The sequence below is a fragment of the Suricata suricatta genome, chromosome 3 (assembly GCF_006229205.1).
Source record: "Suricata suricatta isolate VVHF042 chromosome 3, meerkat_22Aug2017_6uvM2_HiC, whole genome shotgun sequence".
In the NCBI taxonomy this organism is placed as follows: Eukaryota; Metazoa; Chordata; class Mammalia; order Carnivora; family Herpestidae; genus Suricata; species Suricata suricatta.
Window position 1 is genome coordinate 120,660,980 of NC_043702.1, and position 21,250 is coordinate 120,682,229.

General features: G+C 36.9%; 1 protein-coding gene across 1 annotated transcript in view; it reads left to right on the forward strand.

Annotated features, from left to right (window-relative positions):
* The first annotated feature begins 61 nt into the window (after nt 1–61).
* MROH9 (maestro heat like repeat family member 9) overlaps nt 62–21,250 on the forward strand; it is an 84,770-nt gene continuing 63,581 nt past the window's right edge. The window contains exons 1-4 of the mRNA XM_029933068.1: nt 62–141; nt 8,167–8,236; nt 10,179–10,225; nt 14,628–14,707. Coding sequence (XP_029788928.1) covers nt 8,182–8,236; nt 10,179–10,225; nt 14,628–14,707 — 182 coding nt within the window. The 5' untranslated portion in view covers nt 62–141; nt 8,167–8,181. The remainder of the gene's footprint in view (nt 142–8,166; nt 8,237–10,178; nt 10,226–14,627; nt 14,708–21,250) is intronic.

Below are 21,250 nucleotides of genomic sequence, written 5' to 3' on the forward strand. Positions count from 1 at the left end.
GGCTGGGCCGTTGGGGTGGAGGGTTCCATGTATGGTCGGATTAGTGGATCGGGAATCCAGAGGAAAGCCGGCGTCCTGAGGAAAGACACGAGCATATCCTCGCCCCAAGTCAACACTGTATCTTGTCCCCTCCATTTCCCAGTAAGTAAATCTTTCCATTTTACCATAACTTTTGGTTTTTCAGAATTGAGATTCCAATGTCTACACATATTTGTAATATTTGAGTTTACATTAAGATTGTTTATCACAAAAAGTGCATGAGTTAGAATATAGTGAGGGGAGCTATACTTAAATTCCCCTCTTAAAGTTTTTCAATTTGCGTCTTTAATGTTTGATGAGCTCTTTCCACAATACCTTGTCCTTGAGGATTATAAGGAATCCCCATAGTGTGAGTTATGTGGAATGTCTCAGGAAATTTTTTAAAGGCAGCTGAAGTATAAGCTGGAGCATTACCACTTTTGATTGCTTTAGGAATTCTCAAATATGAAAAAAAAAACAAAAAGAGGTGTTGTGCCACATTTTTAAATGCCTCCCCTGTTCGTGCAGAAGCAGTAACAACATGTGAAAAGGTATCCACACACACATGTACATAGCAAAGTTTATTGAAAGAAGGAACACGAGTAACATCCATCTGCCCTAGATCATGAGGCCTGAGACCCCGTGGATTAACCCCAGAGGGCAGGACAGAAGAATGAGTGGGACCTTGTTTACAGGCTCCGACTATTTCTCGCGCTGTTTCTCTGGGAATTTTAAATTGAAACCTGAACGCAGAGGCATTTTGATGATGCAAATTATGTGACAGGCAGGCTTCCTACACAGCTGAAAGAATTACAGTTTTAGTGAGTGAGTCAGCCTGATGATTTCCCAGAGCCAAAGGGCTTGGTTCATGAGCTCTAATGTGCCCAATGAAGAAAGGCTGAGTTCGGAGATGTATAAGTGTTAACTTCTCAAGAAGTAGGAGGAAAAAATGGATTGGATAGAATTACAACAAGAGATTAAATTATTAATCAAAAACCTTTCTGCAAAGAAAAATCTCAAGACCAGATGGCTTTCCTGGTGAACTCTTCCAAGTGTTTAAAGACAAATCAACATCAGTTCTTTATAAACTCTTCTTAAAAAACAAAAACAAAAAACAAGAGGATTGAACATTGTCCAGTTCATTCTGTGAGTCCATATTACTCTGAAAACAACACCAGGCAAAGGTATTTCAAGAAAAGAAAACTAGAGATTAATAACTCTTATGAATATGGATGTAAAAATCCTCAACAAAATAGTAGCAAACTGAATCTGGCAACATATAAAAAGGATTATATCCCATGATCAAGTGGAATTTATTTTATAAATGCCATGTTGATTTGTCATCCCAAAATTAATTAATGAAAACCCCATGTTAATATAATAAAGGGCCAAAATCTTATAATACCTCAAGAGATGCAGAAAAACATTTCTTATGATAAAAAAAAAAACACCTAACAAACTAACAAACTAATAATAGAAGGGGGCTTCCTCAACCTAATAAAAAGAATCTGTGAAAACCCATAGCTGACATCATACTTAGTAGTGAAAAATTGAATACCCTCATTTCTATCTATATCTAGGAGGTCAGCATTGTACTGGAGGTTTTATTTATTTATTTTTATTTTTTTACGCTTTATTTATTTTTGAGAGACAGAGTGTGAATAGGGGAAGGGCAAAGAGAGAAAGAGACACAGAATCTGAAGCAGGCTCCAGGCTCTGAGCTAGAGGCCAGCACAGAGCACGACGTGGGACTGGAACCCACAAACCGTGAGATCATGACCTGAGCCGAAGTCAGATACTCAGCTGACTGAGCCACCAAGGTGCCCCATGTACTGGTGGTTTCAACCAGGATAATTAGGCAAGAAGAAACAAAGGTATCCAGATTGAAAAGAAAAAAGTAAAACTATCTTCACTTGCAGATTTAAAATCTTGTATATAAAAACCATTGTATTTTTACACATTAGCCTTGAACAGTCCAAAGATGGCTTTAAGAAAAATCAATTTCCCTCAGAATCACATTAAAAAAGATAAACATTTAGGTGTGTATCCTTTAGTAAATTTAACTCGAGAAACGCAAGGCTTGAAAACCACAGAACAATGTGAGATAAATAAATAAATGGAAAGGTACATGTTCATGTATCAGAACTTAATATCATTAAGATGGCTACATTCCCAAAATTGATCCACAGATTTGATGCAATCTTTACCAAAATCCTCACTGTATTCATTGTAGGAACTGACAAGTTGATCCTAAAATGCATGTAGAAATGGAAGGGACCCAGAATGGCCAAGACAAACTAGAAAGAGATCAAGTTTGGATGACTCACACTTAGTGATTTTAAAGCTTACTAAAAAGCTACAGTAATCAAGACAGTGTGGTAGTGACATAGGATAGACATATAGACAGATCAATAGGATAGAACCAAGTCCAGAAATAAATAAACCCTTATCATTTAGTCAATTTGTTTTTGAAAAGAATGCCAAGACAATTCCATAGGGGCAAAATAATCTTTCAATAAATGGTAGGGATTTGGGTGCCTGGGTATCTCAGTTGGTTAAGCATCCAACTTTGGATCAGCTGATTTCACAGTTTGTGGGTTTGCGCCCTGCATTTGGCTCTGTGCTGACAGCTCAGAGCCTGGAGCCTGCTTTGTATTCTGTCTCACTCTGCTCCTCCCCCACTCATGCTCTGTCTCTCTCTCTCAAAAAAATAAATGAATGTAAAAAAATGTAAAAAGAAGAAATGGTAGAAATAAGTAGATACTGCATATGCAAAAGAATAAAGATAATGCTCCTATTTTTACATTGTATACTGAAATTAAACAAAATATATCAATGACCTAAATATAAGACCTAAAACTGTAAAACTCTTGGAAGAAAATATAGGTTTAAATCTTATAGTTGTTTTAAGCAATTTTTTCTTAGATCTGACATTAAAAAAGCAATCAACAAAAGAAGAAAAATATAAATTGGAATTTATTAAAATTAGAAACTGTGCTGCAATGGGCACTATAGAGAATTCACAGAATGGGAGAAAATATTTGCAAATCATATATCTGATAAGTGTCTAGTATCCAGAATATATGAAAAATCACTTACAACTCAACAATAAAAAGACAAATAACTCAATCTAAAAATAGGCAAACATCTTAAATAGATTTATCTCCAAGGAAGATATACAAATAGCTAAATAGTAGATAAAAACATGCACACCATCATTAGTTGTTAAGCAGATACAAATCAAAATTACAATGAGATACCACTTCACACTCACTGGGATGGCTATAATAATAAAAAAGATGATATCAAGTGTCAGCAGGCATGTGGGGAAATTGGAACCCTCAGGCACTCCTGATGAGATTCTGAAATGCTGATGCCACTTTGGAAAACAACTTGGTAGTTCTTCAAAAAATTAAAAATAAAGCTGCCATATGAACCAGCAACTTTCCTTCTCCTGTATATACCCAAGAGAAATAAAAACATATGTTCACACAAAACTCAGTACGTAAATGTTCATAACAGCATTATTCTTAATAGCCAAAAAGTAAAACACAACCCAAATCTACATGAACTGGTAAGTAGATAAACAAAATGTAGCATATCCATACAATGGAATATTGGTAAGCCCTACAAAGGAATGAAGTACTGATGCATGCCACAACATGGATGCATTTTAAGAACATTATGCTAAATGAATGAAGCCAGTCACAAAAAGCTATATGTGGTAGGATTCCATTTATATGAAATGTCCAAAATAAGCAAATCCATGAAGACAAAAAATAGATTAGTGACTGCCAGGTGCTAGGGGAAGGAGACAGTAACTTCTAATGGGCACAGGCTTTCTCTCGGGATTAATGAAATATTCTAAAATTAGAGAGTGCAGATAGTTGCCCAATTCTGTAAATATATTTAAAACTACTGAATTGCAAAGTTTTAAAAATGAATTTTGTGGAATGTGAATTGTATCTTAAGATTTATTTTTATTTGTTTTGAAATGATATTTTATTATTTGCCTTTCAATAACTTCAAGGTAGCATAGACATCTCTTAATGTTTATTGATCAATTTTCCTCTTCTGTGAATTTTTATTCGTATTCTTTGCCCATCTTCTACTGGGCTAGTGGTTTGCAAAACTACCTTTCAGTGCTGCTAATGTAAGAACCAGAAGTTTCCCTCTTCAACAGTGATAGGTGAGCGAGCATTAGCAGCCACTTGGACATGTTAGTACTTTCTAGCAGGAATTCACAGATTCCAGAATGTAATCTCTGAAACACATGGTTACCAGGACAAATGACAGCATCTCAAAAGATTCCTTTAGTTCACAAAGTATTTTACTTTTGGCTAAAGAGGTAAGTACTTGAGCTTCTTTTCACTACTGTGCCTCATCGACATATTACAGAGAAGTTCTATGCAGTAAGTAATTTTTCTCCTATTAATACTACAGTCAGTCAAAAGCCTGTCTATTATGACTACTTAGTTTTTGTTGTTGAAAGAAGTGTGGATATATGAGGATGTACCTCACCATATGCCCTCTTCTAAAGCTTGTACCAAATTTGCCCATTGGAGGAGTTCATCGTTGTTCATTGATCTCCTGACTTCATGTCTATTATCTTTACCACCGTCTGCCCACATCTCTTCTACTTGCAGGCATTTGAGCTCCTATGTTAGCCGATGGCTATCTAAACCATCTACTTGTTGGCACCCACCAAAGTTTGGACTCAGCCCAAGCACCCAAAGTCTAAAATTGAATTCCCATCCAGAAAAGCTTTCATTTTCTTCAATGAAGCTGGACTTCAAAGGAGTCAGGAAACAGAAATCCATCAGGTGGTGAAAAGCCCATGTGACTAAATAGTTTACAAATCAATTTAAGAAATGTTAATAACAATTCATTAAAATAAACCATAACACATAGAAACATAAAATAACAAAAATTGTATCAAGGAGGAAATCCTAGATCTGTCCTCAAATTTATTCATGTATGTATTTAATCCTGTGAGAATTTTAAAGAGCAAATTTTTCCTAAAGCAAAGTCTTTGGTAGGATAGACTAGGACTATCCATTTAGTAAGATACAAAATGTTTGGAAATAACAATGAAACACTCAATAAACAAAAAAGAGCTAAATTGTGAGCACATACAACATCTCTGGAATGAGACTTCTGTTCACCTGTTTGGATCCAGACATACCTCCCTAGGAATGGATAATCTTTGGTTCTGGTTTTGAACCAAGGATAAGCAGGTGAAGTTGAACTAAGCAAGGAGTCACAAAGATAAGCCACTGTTGCGGATGGGTCTGTAGGAGCTTTGAAGCCAACAGGATTAAGTAGCTGGGGAAGAATAAGGCTGAACGAACAAATATATACACACAATTTTGGGTCAGGAAGGGAATTCCTCCACATGAAAGCCCAGAAAACATTGGATTTGAGGACAGTTTATCTCATTCGATACTGAGTAATGATTAAGAAGGAATCAATAGAGGTGTAAACAAAGAAAAAAATTTTTACAAGAAAAAAGCAGGAAAATCATGTAAAAATAAGTGACAAATAATTTTAGAAAAAATATTTTCAAAGAGCAGATGAAAAAGACTTTATAATTTAACGAAACAATTTTATCTATAAAATATCATAAAATAGAGATATAAGAATTCAGGAAGAATAGTGCAGCTCAGAAAAGAAGTGGAGGCAAAAAATATTCTACAAAAACAAAGGGCATGTTGGAAACAGTACAAAGAGAACAAACATTGCTGCGGACATGATAAGGAGCAGGAAGGACAAGATTGAGGTCAGCTAGAAAGACTTTTTAAAAGACATCATATATAGGCACAATTGGTATCACCAAAGAAGAGAACTAAAATAACAAGAAAATATTTACAAATTTTAGTAAAACTTTCCATGAATGTGTAGATTGAAAACCAGGCTATGTCCCCAGAAAAATTAACTCAAGACAATCAATGGTGAGTTATATCCTGGTGAAAGTATTGATTTTCAAGGGTAAATAAGGAAGGCTTTGGAAATCCAGGAAAAGGAAAAACGTTCAATTAATCTGTTTAATGCTAAGGACAGTGGAGCCTTGTCTCTAAAATCCTGTAGGAAGAGGCTGTGGCCCAAGAATGTTGTGGCTCAGGCAGACTTTAATTCAGGGTGATATAATAAATGTTTTTAACATGAAAGAACTCATGTGATTCCCCTCTTCAATAGACTAACAGAAAATGAACTTTAACCCAACTAGAGATGAATGGACAAGCCCTGGCAGGAGGCAGTGAATCTAGCTTAATGTGGGGCTAAGACATGAAGGGAAATGAATATTATTATTTCAGAACTAAATATAAATATTATAAACTTTGAAAATATAGAAATTATATAACAAGTGATACATAAAAATTAGAAAATAAAAGGGAAGGTAGTGTCAGCACACTGATTTCTTGATTATTAAAACTTAGGGGTTAATAAGCTCTCAGGTGCAGTCAACCCTTGAACTTCAATACGGATTAGAGGCATCAACCTCTGTGCTAGTCAAAACCCCACATATAATGTTTGATTCCCAAAAATCCTAACTACTCACACCCTCCTATTGACCAGAAGCCTCACTGGTAATACTCTATGCTATACACTGAAAAAAATCCACATATAAATGGACCTACACAGTTCAAACCCATGTTGTTCAAGGGTCCACTGTAATATAAACTGAAAGGCATAAAGGTTTCACTAAATAATCAATTAAAATTATATGGGAAATGAGGGAAGGGAGGAAAATAAAAATTCATCTTTGATTCAAAAATTTCATCTTGGCTCACAGTTGGGAATCAAAACATAAATAAAAAGATGGTAAAAAAGCATTCCTAGAAAATGTAAACAAACAATTGTGACAGCAAATTAAGACTTGAGATCTTAATCCAGACAACTTTGAATTCCATACTTTGAAATAAATGCCCAAGGGGTTCAGTCCGTTAAGCTCTTGCTTTTGGCTCAGGTCTTGATCTCACTGACTCGAGATCAAGCCCCACGTCAGGCTTCACACTGGGCCTGGAGCTTGCTTGGGATTTTCACTCTCTCTCCCTCTCTCTCTCTGCCCACCCCCCCCCAGCTCGAGCTCTCTCTTTGTCTCTCTCAAAAAAACAAGAGAGAGAGAGGGAGATTTTAAAACATTAAAAGTATTTTAAGGAGCACTTAATGAGAAAATTTATAATCCATAATGAAGATGAAATAATTATAAAAATTGACATAGAAGAGTTTTAAGATGTCCCTCAATATTCCTGTCTCTCAGTATCTGTGCCTTGAATAAATCCCTCCTCCTTGAAGCTGGAAAGGTAAGGTGGGATGTGGGCTGCTCTCTGCCTGTGATGAGATGTGACCATGTTCCTTAACAGGGCAAAAGGAATTTCACAGATGCAATAAAGGTGACAAGGCAACTGACTTTGAGTTCATCAAAACAGATATTGCCCAAGTGGGCCTAGTGCAAGTCTTAGTCTAAAGGCAGGAGGCGGAAGTCAGACGTTGGAGTGAGAGACGGTGCTGCCCCCATGGCAAGAGACAACCTCTAGGAGCTGAAAGATGCACTCAGCCACAGCCAGCTAGAGAGTGCCACCTTAAGAGTCTCAAGGGACTGATTTCTGCCAAACACCCCAATGACCTTGCACTGAATCCTGAGCCTTGAATGAGATCACAGTCCCTGCCCACACCTCAATTCTAGGCATGTGAGGCCCTAAGTAGAGCCTAAACCTTCTGACCTACAGAAACCATCAAACAATAAATAGATGGGCTTTTTAATTTTTTTTTAAATATTTTATTTAGTGTTTGAGAGAGAGAGAGAGACAGCATACGCAGGGGAGGGTCAGAGAGAGAGGGAGACACAGAATCCGAAGACAGGTTCTAGGCTCTGAGCTGTCAGCACAGAGCCCGATGCGGGGCTCCAACCATAAACTGTGAGAGCATGACCTGAGCTGAAGTTGGATGCTTAACCGACTGAGCCACCCAGATGCCCCTAAATGGATGTTTTTTTAAGCCATAAAGCTTGTAGTAATTTGTTACCCAGCAGTAGAAAATTAATTCAATGTACATTCCATATAACATAGTAGCATAAACATGATAAAGAAAAACAAAACTGTAAGAAAGTTACTGGCGCAGGTACTAATACAAAACACTCTTTTGCAGTTCACCTTTGTCAGCATGACATCCAATATTCAGAAAACAAGTGGGAATTTAGGATATAGTGGAGAAAAAGGTAAGTATGTGTATGTATGTGTATGTTGTGTGAGAGAGATCTGTATTTCAGTCTCTATCCATTAAAAACAGAGAATGTTTCTTTTTTCTTCTAATGCCCACAAAAAGGTCTATTCACAAAAGATAACCCTGTTAGGTTAGAAATCTCTGTGTAAGTTCCAAAATGTAGAAATAGCAAAAATACTTTCTGCACAAGGCAAGACATGAGAAAGTAATAATAAACGTACAAGACAAAAGAAGAACAAAAACAAAAACCAACCATTTTGCCATCTAAGCTACTCTATTTTAAACAATTCTTGGGTCAAAGAGGAGATTAATACAGAAATTTCAAAATGTTGATAACACGACATCACAGGACCTAGAGCATGCATCCAAAACTGTAAACAGAAAAAGATCCATAACCTTAAATATTTAGACTACCCAGAAAGAATGAAAATAATTGAATCAAATATCCAAAGCAGGAAGTTAGAAAATAAATAAATAAGTAAATAAATAAATAAATCCCAAAAAAAGCTGTCAAAAAGAAGACATACATAAAGCCAAGGCTGAATTCCTGAATTTGATGAGAGAAATATTACGACTAATAAGTTCAAATTTTGATACTTTCTCATGGTGAAAAGGACACTTCACTTCAGTGACATTCTTTCCTAAAAACCCAGTCTTCTTATGAGTAAGACACCCGACAAATGCTAATTTATCAAGGGACAGTCTACAAAATACCTGACTAGTCCTTTTCAAAACTGTCAAGGTCACGAACAAGGGAAGTATGCAAAAACAATTACAGAGCAGAGGAAATTAAGGAGACAAGATGACTAAACACAGTGGGATCCTGGAATGGGGAAAATGGGTGAAATCCACATGAGCTCTATAGTTTAGTTAATAAAACTGTACAAATACTAATTTCTTAGCTTTGACAAATGTCCCATGGTAATGTAAAATGCTATCATTAGGGGAAGCTGTGTCAGGGGTATATGAAATCTCTTACTAGCTTTGTAAATATTCTAAAAATCTAAACTTATTCCAAAAAAAATGTTTAAAGATCTTCAAAAGACCTAGAAAATCTAGACAGATAAATTAAAATGGAAGAAATAAAAATAATCACCAAAAGACTATCTCCTCAAACAAACAAAAGTATTCCAGGTCCTAAAGTTTCTAGAAAAGAATTTTATCAAACATTTCAGTAACTGAGGACGCCAATCTAATCATTCTGATAACATAGAGAAATTTAAAGAGAATTCATTATTGTCCATGAAGTTAATTATTCAAAAATAATATATTTTTCCTTTGTAATTTCACTATATTGTTTCTGTTTTTAAAAATACTGGATGATGGGGCACCTGGGTGGCTCAGTCAGCTCAGCATCCGACTCTTGATTTTGGCTCAGGTCATGACGTCAAGGTTAGTGAGATTGAGCCTCAAGCTGGGCTCTGTGCTGAAAGCGTGGAGCCTGCTTGGGATTCTCTCTCTCCCTCTCTCTCTATCCTCCCCTACTCATGCTGTCCCTGTCTCTCTCAAAATAAATAAATAAACTTGAAAAAAAAATAATATGCTTACAATTTTATCAGATTTTTTCCCTCCTCAAAAGCTATCATGTAAATTTTCCTCTTTTTAAAGTAATTAATGTTAATAATTGTGTCATGAGCTCTCTTTTATTGAAAAATCCCCACATGTTTAGAATAAATGCCACTTGGTTATAGTTCATCATTCTGTTAACGTAATTCTGTAATCTGTCTGCTAACCATTTAAGTGTTGTTCCGTCACATTCATAGCGAACTTATCTGAAGTTTTGGTGTGCGTGCATGTGAGTGCGTGTGCACATACTACCCTTGATGGGCTTTGCTATCAAGATCATACTAGCCTCAAATCTGGGGATATATCCTGCTAAGGTGGTAAGAGATTAAGTTGCTTCCCTTTTAACTAGTCTCCTTCTTCTTCCTGACTAGTTACCAGTCTCCAGAATTTACAATCCAGTGTGGAATGGCATATTCCCGTAAGTGATATTCTATAAGACATTAATGTAACTGAAATCTCCCAGGTAAAAAATATGAAAAAATAAAATAACATGTTCACTGTCTCTATTACAAGGAAGTCATAATTAGTGTTTAAAATACATGCGTTTGGGACAAGGAAAGAGGCCGTTTGGTTGAAAACTAGCTTTAGATTTTTCTTCCCTGCAGAATCATATTCTTGCTTACCCTTATGTGCCCGCCAGAAATGGCCTTCAACACTAATTCAAAAGGATGAAAGTTTTGACCCACCACCCCACTGTGTGCCCCACTTTAACTAATCTGCTACAGCAGCCTCAGATCCTTCCTTCCCCCATCACTGTGAAACCCCTTCCCACCAAACTGGGTCAGAAGTAATGCCATGAGCAGGCAGAAAAAGAAAAATATTTTTCCCAGTTCACAGCCACAACCTGGAGAAACAAAGACAAGAAGGTGAGGGGAACCATAAGAGAGGGAACCCCTTCCCTGATCCAGTCACAGTGTACCAAGTGCGTGTGGTTCTGATCTTGCCACAATAATATAGACTTGCTTTTTTGAGAGTCTCATGTGTTGACTTTGGTCTTGGAGTAAGGAAACATAACATTTGGCAACAAGTGCCTTTTTCTTTGTTTGTGTCTGAAGTTAGCTGAGGACCCCAGATCCAAACGTGAGACCCACTCTGAATGCTCCGCATAGGAACTTGCCAATGTGAGGATCGACAGCAACTCTGCACTGAACTCTTCCACCCAAGTCTCCAGTGGCCTTTGTGGCTCCAAATCCTAAAGATATTTTTCTGTCTTTTTCTTTTGTGACCTTTAAGCACTGTCACCAGTCACTATGTATCTCTTAAATCTCTACTATCTCCACTGCCAACACCAGAACAAACCCTCTTCTCTTACAGTCTCCGTCCTGGGTAACATTAGGCTGAACTGTTCTCCTTGCAATCAGTTTATCTTGTTCAATTGAGTCTATGAAGAAACCCTGTGATCTTGTCCCTCTTTTGATTAAATAACACGCCCCCCCCCCGACCTGTTTGTTCATAGAGGTGAATAGCAAATCTTGAGGGCTCACAAAAGGACTTGCTGTGATCTGGCCTCTCTGGGCCCAGGACTTGACCACTCTCCTTACTCTCTTTGCTCTGGCCAGAAGGCCTTCTTTCATGTCCTGTAATGCAGTGGTTCTCAATTCTGGCTTCATATTAGAATTATGTGTAGAGCTTCAAAAACAAAAACAAAAAACTATTGCTAGGGCCATACCTCCAGAGATCTGAGAGTCACTGGTATGGAGTGCGTTCTAGGAATCTAGAGTTTTAGAAGGTATTCAAAGATGATTTTAAGGCTCAGCCAAGGTTGAGAGCTACTTCTGTAAAGCATTAAATTCTTTCTCAACTCATGGATATTCATGCCCTCAATTCAGATTCCTCATCTCTCTGCACTTTGGAATTTTGCTTTTGTCAAAGAAAAGAGACATTCTAGGGAGCTAGAGATGAAGGAAGAGGTGCAGAGGACCATCACATTATTCTAGAGGACCAAATACTCTTGGTCCCTTTGACCATTGGTTAATGGTTGGAATGGAACCAAATGGTTTCCTATGAGCATTCCCAGGATTGCTTGAGAATTACTAGAAGGGAGTTCAGATTCCCTCAGAATAATGATTATTATGATAATACTATTTGCCTTCAGGCTAAGGTGGCATCAGAAACACATAATGTCTGTGATTTGAAACATCTGAGGTTAAGGAACTAGTCACATTGGCATGACTCCAATTTTTCTAGCCAAGAATGACAACAGATATTGAAGAAAAATGTCAATGATATAAGATATATATAAAAAGCAGATGGTCAGCTTAAATAAGAAAGCCAAAGTAATAAATATGGAAGCTTAAGGCCCACCAGGCTGGTCGTAGAAGCTAATATTATGAAATAGATTACAAAGTACAGACTTCCAAGACTGTGACCATCTTATCATTTACTGTGGGTTTCTGGTGAAGACTCTTGGTGATGAGGAGTCATTGAAAATGAGATGAAAGAGAACTTATCCATGTAACAGAAGTTAAAGTCATCATGATAATCATCATTCCCCAGAGGTGGCACTGAAAAATTTCTGGGAACTGCAGTGAGCATGTTATGTAGTCTGAATAATAACAAAGAAGTTAATTGGGGAAAGCAGGTAAAATTCCTGGCCAATTCCTATAACATCCTAGATTGACACCACTTCAGAACCCATTTATAGATGTTAGGTAATCCTTTTGCTTACCGATATGCAGGATGCACACTGGCTTTTGGTATTTTTTAATATTGGTGGTACCTAGAGCACAGGCAAAAGTGTGTCCACAAGAAGGAAGGGATGTGCTGTAAATCAGTTAATCAACAAAAAGGTGATACCAAGGCAGTATGAGCAGAGCAATAACTTGGTGATGGAGTTGTAGTAACGAATTTGGCTCCATGAAAAAAAGAGAAGCTGCCTTACAGATGGGAAGCAGAAGTCTGTGTTATGATAGATCAACTAATTGGCAATGTATTACTGTGAAGCAAGCTCCAAGGTTGAGTGGAAATAGTTCACTTAAAAAGTGTTTCTCAATCCTGGATGTACCTCAGAAATCGCCTGCAACCCTTGTGTGTGTGTGTGTGTGTGTGTGTGTGTGTGTGTGTGCGCGCGCGTGTGTGTGTATGTGTGTGTGTGTGTGTGTGTGCGCGCGCACACACACATGTGATCTTGAATACAGACCTCTTAAATCTCTGCAGGTGTGGCCCAGGAATCAAAATCAATTGTTTTTCAGGCCCTCAGTGTACAGGTGGGGTTGAGCACCGCTGATTGCAATTTGAAGTGTTACAAATTGATTTCCAGGGACTAACAATTAGAACTTTGTCTATGAGGGAAGTTCCCATTGAGGCCAATAGTCCCAAAAGAACATGGCTTATAGCATGGCAGAACATGCTAGTAGTCACTGCCCAGAGAAATACTCATGTATTTCTCACCAAATTGAAAGAAATTGGTGCCAAGGACAAAAATGTCTAATTTAAAACTAGATAAATCACCATTTATAGTTCCATGCCACAGCAAGAGTTGTCTGCCATGTAGGTTTTATGTTCTCTAAGTAATGATAGCACGCAACATGCTAATAAACAATATAGTAAAAAATTATTCTCTTAAGATTGAATAAAATCATGTTTGCGTTGTTAGGAATCAATGATAGATAAATAATTTAGAGCAAGAAGTCTTTTACACCACCCAGTCTGAGCACAGCCTAGGGAGGGGGGTGTTAGAAAGTGTTCCATGAGCTGTTACCCAGGAAGGTCGTGGCAGAATTCTTGTGCCTAGTGGGGAAACGTCAGTTTTTAGTTCAGATCCCAAACAGGAAGTTTCTTAAATGCCTTAGTTCAGGCTGGTTTAACAAGATTTGATGGACTGAGTGGTTTAAACAATGGAGATTTCTCACAGTTCTAGAGGCTGTGAAAGCCAAGATCAGAATATGACAGATTCAATATGAGTGAGGTTGGTCTCCCGGGTTTTCAGATGGCCATCTCCTGGCATCCTCACGTGGCAGAGAGAGAGAGAAAGCAAGCTCTTTAGCATCTCTCTTAGAAAGGCATGAACCCCATTTGGGGGTCCTACCCTCATGACTTCATCTAAACCTCATTATCTCCCAAAGGTCCATTTCCAAATCCCATCACATTGGGGACGAGAGTTACAACAACATTTGATTTTGGAGGGGACACAAACTTGCAGTCCATAACATGGTCATAACGGGCATATCTCCCTATCCATTGGATTAGCTCTCACATCCCACAAAAATAGGACAGAGACCCCATAGGGCCCTTAATACTGGAGTCAGAAGAGCAGCACTGAGCAGATAGGAAAGGGCTTTTGTCAGGGTGATCAGTAATCAGTGGCAAGTGTTTGCATATGCAAAGAGAATAAATACTCTTAGAAATAGCATTATTTTATAGCAGTACCTCTAAAAGAACTTTGAGTTATTTCAGAAGTACAGGCTGAGAATTTCCAGAAACAGAACTATTGGTTCTGATGCAAGAAGTGACACTACAACAGACGCTTGTATAAATAAGACTAGGATGCACACAAGGTAAGTCCTGATTTAAACCATCCCACTGATATATTTATCAAGAGACTCCACAGTGAGTAAATTGTACTGAACAGTTACAGTGTTGTTAAGAACATCCTTTTGTCTGGAAAGCTACTTTCAGAAGCCCAGTGGTTGGCTATAAAAGGCCACCATTTAAGCCAAGCTGCTATCATGAGTTTAAATTAATTTGGTCTCAACACTATGAACTCTTGGACTTCTATTCCAATCCAGTTTGGTCCTTTTGGTCTCTGTGAAAGAGAGAACTACATGTGATGCCTCAAAGACTGCCATCATTGATTCTCTTCTTTTTCCCGATACTTCCAGGAGCACAGAGCTACCTGCCTATGGGATGCATTCTCGGATCTGTTATGCGATCGAGCCATGATCCTCGCCATGAACTCCAGGTACAACAAGCTATCATGCTCTCCCATTTCACTGACTATCTTTAAAGTGCAAGAGAGAAAATTCACACTTGTGAAAAACAGAAAATTACTCCAAATCCCACCATCCTAATTCAGCAGCTATTCTTTCTTTCTTTCTCATGTTCTTCTTTAATTCTATAGCATAGAGAAGGAGATAATCTAATTATTGTAGAAAAATAAGCAAATCGTACAATTTAAGTTTCTGTAATATTTTTCCTTTTGGCACTATGTCTTAAGGTTTTATTTCTCTGCTCAATCATATTTTCATTTTAATGGCAGTAGAATATTCCCAAATTTTGAAATTTTCTGTTATATTTTATTTTACCAATATTATGATAACCATCTTTGTATATAAAAGATTGTATCTTCTCTGTTTTTATGAAATAGCCTTCTGTGGGTGAGGTTACTGATTTAGATGATAAGTAACCACAAAAATGCCCTGTTGCTGGAGATCCTAACTGGTTGACAACCCCAGCTGCTACCTATGTGGGTCCACCAGCATGACACTGCCCAGGCAACATGGCGGGCCAGCCAACGCCAGTGGATGACTTTGAATTGAAGAAACCCATCAACCTTGCTGAACCCTTTTTGGAACTTGCTGTAGTCTCAGATACTTTCTGCCCAAATCTTTCTTCCTTCCTTATTCCTTCCTTCCCTTCCCTTCCCTTCCCTTCCTTTCCTATTCCTTTTCCTTTTCCTTTTCCTTTCCTTTCTTCCTTCTTTTAGAAATCTCATGCATCGCTAATCCTGTTTTGGCATCTGCTTCCCCTGGACCCAAACTAATGCAGATAGGATGAAAAGTTTCTTGGAACTTTTAATGAGTCAGTTTGCTATCCAGAAAAACCTCACTAATAATAAATGTCTCTTCAAAGCCTAGCCACAAGAAAATACAAAACATACATACATTTTTCTACCTTACTGATTTAATAGGTTCAAAATTATACCTCATTATTATTTTGATTGGTATTCCTTTCAAAAAAAGCCACATCCCATTTTTTTCTGTATGTTTATGTATTTATGAATTTTCTCATATGGAGATTTTCTCATTATCTTCTCACTTCATTAGGATTTTAATGGTGGTATATATTTAGTAAGCTTCTCATGGTATTTTTATGGTTTAAACATTTTTTCTTCTTTTTTATCTTGTTATAATTGATTTTATATCTACTGTTGTATTTTTTCTTCATTTCTTGTGTAACATCTGGTAAAAAATTAATTCTCCATTGCACTTCAGTATCATGTTCACTTTCTCCTGGTTTTCTGTTATTTGATGTTTGTTACCCTCCAGTCTACAATAGATAGGTTTATGTGTGCACTACTTTTAAAATATCTTCTCGATTCCATTATACAGACCAGAAGTCAACAAACTATAACCCATGAGCTAAACCCTCATGTTTTTTGCAGCTTCCTGGTTTTGTACATTCTGAGCGAAAAGAATGTTTTTTACATTTTCAAGTCATTGGAGGGGATTTGAAAGAAGTCTATTTCGTAACACATAAATGCTATGTGAAATTAAAATGTCAGGGTCCCCAAAGAAAGTTTGGTTGGACACAGCCATGTTCACGTAGTCGCATATGGTCTGTGACTGCTTTCGCATCACAATGGCAGAACCAAGTAGAGAGAGACCATTTGGCCTAATATACTTCTTATCTGGGCAGTCACAGAAAATATTGGCTGAGCCTAATACAGGGAACACTTATTTAAAATGCCTCATTTCCAAAGGTTTATTTAACTCTGCTCTTTTTTTAAATTCATCTGTGTAATGATACAGCTATGGATTTAAGGATTCTAAGCTGTTCCTAAGTATCTTGATGGCAGTGGTGATATATGAGCCTCCATGTGTGAGAAAATTGTATAGAACTAAATACACACACACATACACACATTAGCACAAATAAAACTGGGGACATCTGAAAGAGACTGGTGGATTGAATCAATGTCAATATTCTGATGGTGATATTTTAGTCTTTGGAGAATGTTACCGTTTAGGAAAACTGAGGTGAGTGTATTAGATGTTTCTCTGTATTATTTCTTACAACCGTATGTGAATCTACAAATATTGCAATAAAACTTTTAATTTAAAAAAGAGTTCTAAAAGTATATTCTGACCCAACATGAAATATTATCACAATAAGTTAGTCCCACACTTGGCCTGGTAAGGGAAGCAGTATATTTACCTAGGTATGTTCTGTTCCTATATTAAGGCATTCTCTAGAATATATATTCTCTTCCATTGTTTAGAATTTTGTGGTAGTCCCACCACTAACATGTCTTGATTTAGTGCTATTTTGTAATAGATTTTATTATCTGATTGAGCTGGATCTTCCTTATTTTCTTAATCACTTCCAGTATGGTAACCTATGATAAACCCTTTAATTTATTTTTCTAAGTAAAAGGTCAGTGTATTTTACCAACTTCTGGTGAAAATGTCCTGAAATTGTAATTGCACTTTCAGAGCTTGTAAAATGATTTGAGATTAATTGACATTTATAAATGATCTTCCTATTTATAAGTCTATCTTTCTTATTATTCAATTTGTTTTATGTTCTTCCTTAAAAGTTTGTTGTATGTTTGGGGTGCCTGGGTGGCTCAGTCTGTTAAGCACCCGACCTTGGCTCAGGTCATGATTTAATGGTTTGTGGGTTCAAGCCCGTGTTGAGCTCTGTGCTGACAGCTCAGAGCCTGGAGCCTGCTTCAGATTCTGCATCACCCCCTCTCTCTTTCCTTCCCCTGCCCGCTCGCTCGCTCGCTCTCTCTCTCTCTCTTTCAAAAATGAATTAAGAAATTTTTAAGTTTGAGGTATTTTTGACATAGATTCTGCACATTACTAGACTAGCTTCTTAGTTACACTGTATTTCAGGATTTCTTCCCCACCCTCCATTTAGTTTGAACAGAAATTTCTGATATACTGGGATGCATATGGGATTATTAGGGGGGGTATATTTATCCAGAGTTTGATTGAGCTCAATGAACTATTTTTATTAGACCACGTCCTATCTGAAATACAGCAAGCTCTAATACCATATTTTAAAATAGGAAATTGAACCCTTATGTTGTTCCTGTTTTTAATAAAAACTCTTACACCACTTCTCAATTAACAAAATAGTGGATCTTGGTTTAAATAAAACCTTTTGAGAAATTATTTTACAGATTTTTTTCCTTAGAATATGATGCTGATACTTACTAAATACTTTTCCAAGACTGATTAAAGCATGATTTTTTAATTTGGTCTTTTAATAGATATGTTAATCAATAGTGTTTAAGGTATTGGACCATCTTTACATTCCAATGATAAACCATAATTGGTGGCATTTTAACCTTATTTTATTGTTTTAAAAATTATTATTCTAAAATTTTAAGTTTTATGCTCAAATGAAATTAGTTATTTTTTTATTATTTTAATTCCAGTGTAGTTAACATTCAGCGTTCATTAGTTTCAGGTATACAACATAGTAAGTGATTCCCCAGTTCCATATATTACTCAGTACTCATCAAGATAAGTGTACTATTAATCTCCTTCACTTATTTCATCCATGCCCCTGACCTACTTCTCCTCTGGTAAGCATCTGCTACCAGATTCCAGCTAAGAGTCTGTTTTTTGGTTTCCCTCTTTTTTTCCCCTTTGTATATTTATTTGGTTTCTTAAATTCCACATATGAGTGAAATCATATGACATTTTTCTTTCTCTGACTAGCTTATTTTGCTCAGCATTATATTCTCTACATCAATTTATGTTGTTGCAAATGATAAGATTTCATTCTTTTCGTGACTGAATAATATTCCATGGTGTATATGTGTGTATATACACATAAATATATATACACTTCTTTATCCATTCATCTATGAGGGACCTTTAGGCTGCTTCCATAATTTGGCTATCGTAAACAGTGCTGCTATAAACATAGGGGTGCATATATCCCTTTAAATTAGCGTTTTCATACTCTTTGGGTAAATACCCAGTGGCACAATTACTGAATTGGGGAGTTCTATTGTTAATGTTCTAAGAGACCTCCATACTTTCTTCCACAACAGCTGTGCCATTTTACATTCCCACCAACAGTGCAAGAGGGTTCCTTTTTCTCCACATCCTTGCCAACACCTGTCGTTTCTTGGGTTGTTGATTTTAGCCATTCTGATGGTGGGAATGATATCTCATTGTGGTTTTGATTTGAATTTCTCTGATGCTGAGTGATGAGGAGCATCTTTTCATGTGTCTGTTGGCTACCTGGATGACCTCTGGGGAGAAATTATGAGTTTCATAAACTCTTTATATATCTTGGATACTAACCCTTTATTGAACATGTCATTTGCAAATAAATACCTCCCCTCAATCAGTAGATTGTCTTTTAGTTTTGTTGGTTGTTTCCTCTTCTGTGCAGAAGTTGTTTTTTTATTTTTATGTAGTCCCAATAGTCTATTTTTGCTTTTGTTTCCTTGCCTCAAGAGACCTGTCTACAAATATGTTATGGCCAAAGTCAGAAATTAGTGCCTGTGTTCTGTTGTAGGATTTTTTATGGTTTCAGGCCTCACATTTATATCCTTAATCCATTTTCACTTTATTATTGTGTGTTGTGTTTGAAAATGATCAGTTTCTTTAATTTGCATGTAGCTGTCCAGTGTTTCCAATACCATTTGTTGGAGAGACTGCCTTTTTCCCACTTGATATTCTTTCTTGCTTTGTCAAAGATTAATTGACCATGTAATAGTGGATTTATTTCTGGGATTTCTATTCTGCTCTTTTGATCTATGTCTATTTTTGTGCCAGTACCATAATATTTTGATTACTACAAATTTGTAATATAAATTGTCCAAAATTGTGATCCCTCCAGCTTTGTTTTTCTCTTTAAAGATTGCTTTGGCCATTTGGGGCCTTTTGTACTTCCATACAAATTTTAGGATTCTTTTTCCAGTTCTGCGAAAAATGCTGGTGGTTGGTATTTTCATAAGGATTACATGAAATGTGTAGATTGCTTTGGGTAAACTTGTTCTTCCAATCCATGAGCATGGAATGTCTTTCCATTTCTTTGTGTCATCTTCAATTTCTTTCATCAGTATTCCATAGTTTTCAGAGTAGAGGTCTTTCACCTCTTTGGGTAGGTTTAGTCCTAGATTTCTTATTATTTTTGGTGCAATTGTAAGTGGGATTATTAATTTCTCTTCTTGCTGCTTCATGACAGGTGTATAGAAATACAAATAAATTTCTGTGGATTGATTTTGTATCTTGTGACTTAACTGAATTTGTGGGTCAGTTGTAGCAGGTTTTTGGTGGGGTTTTTGGGTTTTCTCTATATCATGTCATCTGCAAATAGTGAAAAGTTCATTTCTTTCTCATCATTTTGGATGCCTTATATTTCTTTCTGTTTGATTGCTGTGGCTAGAACTTCCTTCCAGTGCTATGTTGAATAAAAGTGCTAAGAATGGGCCTCCTTGTCTTATTCCTGACATTGAGGTAGAAGTTCTCGGGTTTTCCTCCACTAGAGATCATGTTAGCTGTGGGTTTTTTGTCCATGACTTTCATTATGTTGAGATATGTTCCCTCTAGACCTACTTTGTTGAGGGTTTTTATCATGAATGGATGTTATACTTTGTCAGATGCTTTTTCTGCACCTATTGAAACAATCCTGTCTCTTATTGACATGATGTATCATGTTGATTGATTTGCAAATATTGAACAACACTTTGCAGTTAGGGAATAAATCCTACTTGATCGTGATAAATGATATTTTTAATGTATTGCTGGATTCCATTTGCTAGTATTTTGTTGAGGATTTTTGGATCTATGCTCATCTGAGATATTAGCTGGCAGTTCTCTCTCTCTCTCTCTCTCCCTCTCTCTCGCTCGCTCGCTCTCTCTCTGTGGTGTCTTTATCTGGTTTTGTATCAGGATAATGCTGGCCTTATAGAATAAATTTGGAAGTTTTCCCTCCTCTTCTATTTATTTGGACAAGTTTGAGAAGAATAGTTATTAACTCTTCTTTATATGTTTGGTAGACCACAAATGTACGGTCAATTAATTTTTGACAAAGCAGGAAAGAGTATCCGATGGAAAAAAGACTGCCTCTTTAGCAGGTGGTGCTGGGAGAACTGGACAGCAACATGTAGAAGAATGGAACTAGACCACTCTCTTACACCATACACAAAAATAAACTCAAAATGGCTGAAGGACCTGAATGTGAGACAGGAAACCATCAAAACCCTCAAGGAGAAAGTAGGAAAAAACCTCATAGACCTCCACCGCAGCAATCTCCTACTTGACACATCCTCAAAGGCAAGGGAAATGAAAGCAAAACTGAACCCTTGGGACTTCATCAAGATAAAAAGCTTCTGCAAGGCAAAGGAAACAATCAAGAAAACTAATAGGCAACCGACAGAATGGGAAAAGATAGTTGCAAACGACATATCAGATAAAGGGCTAATATCGAAAATGTACAAGGAACGCACCAAACTTCACACTCACAAAACAAATAACCCAGTGAAGAAATGGGCAGAAGACATGAACAGACACTTCTCCAAAGAGGACATCCA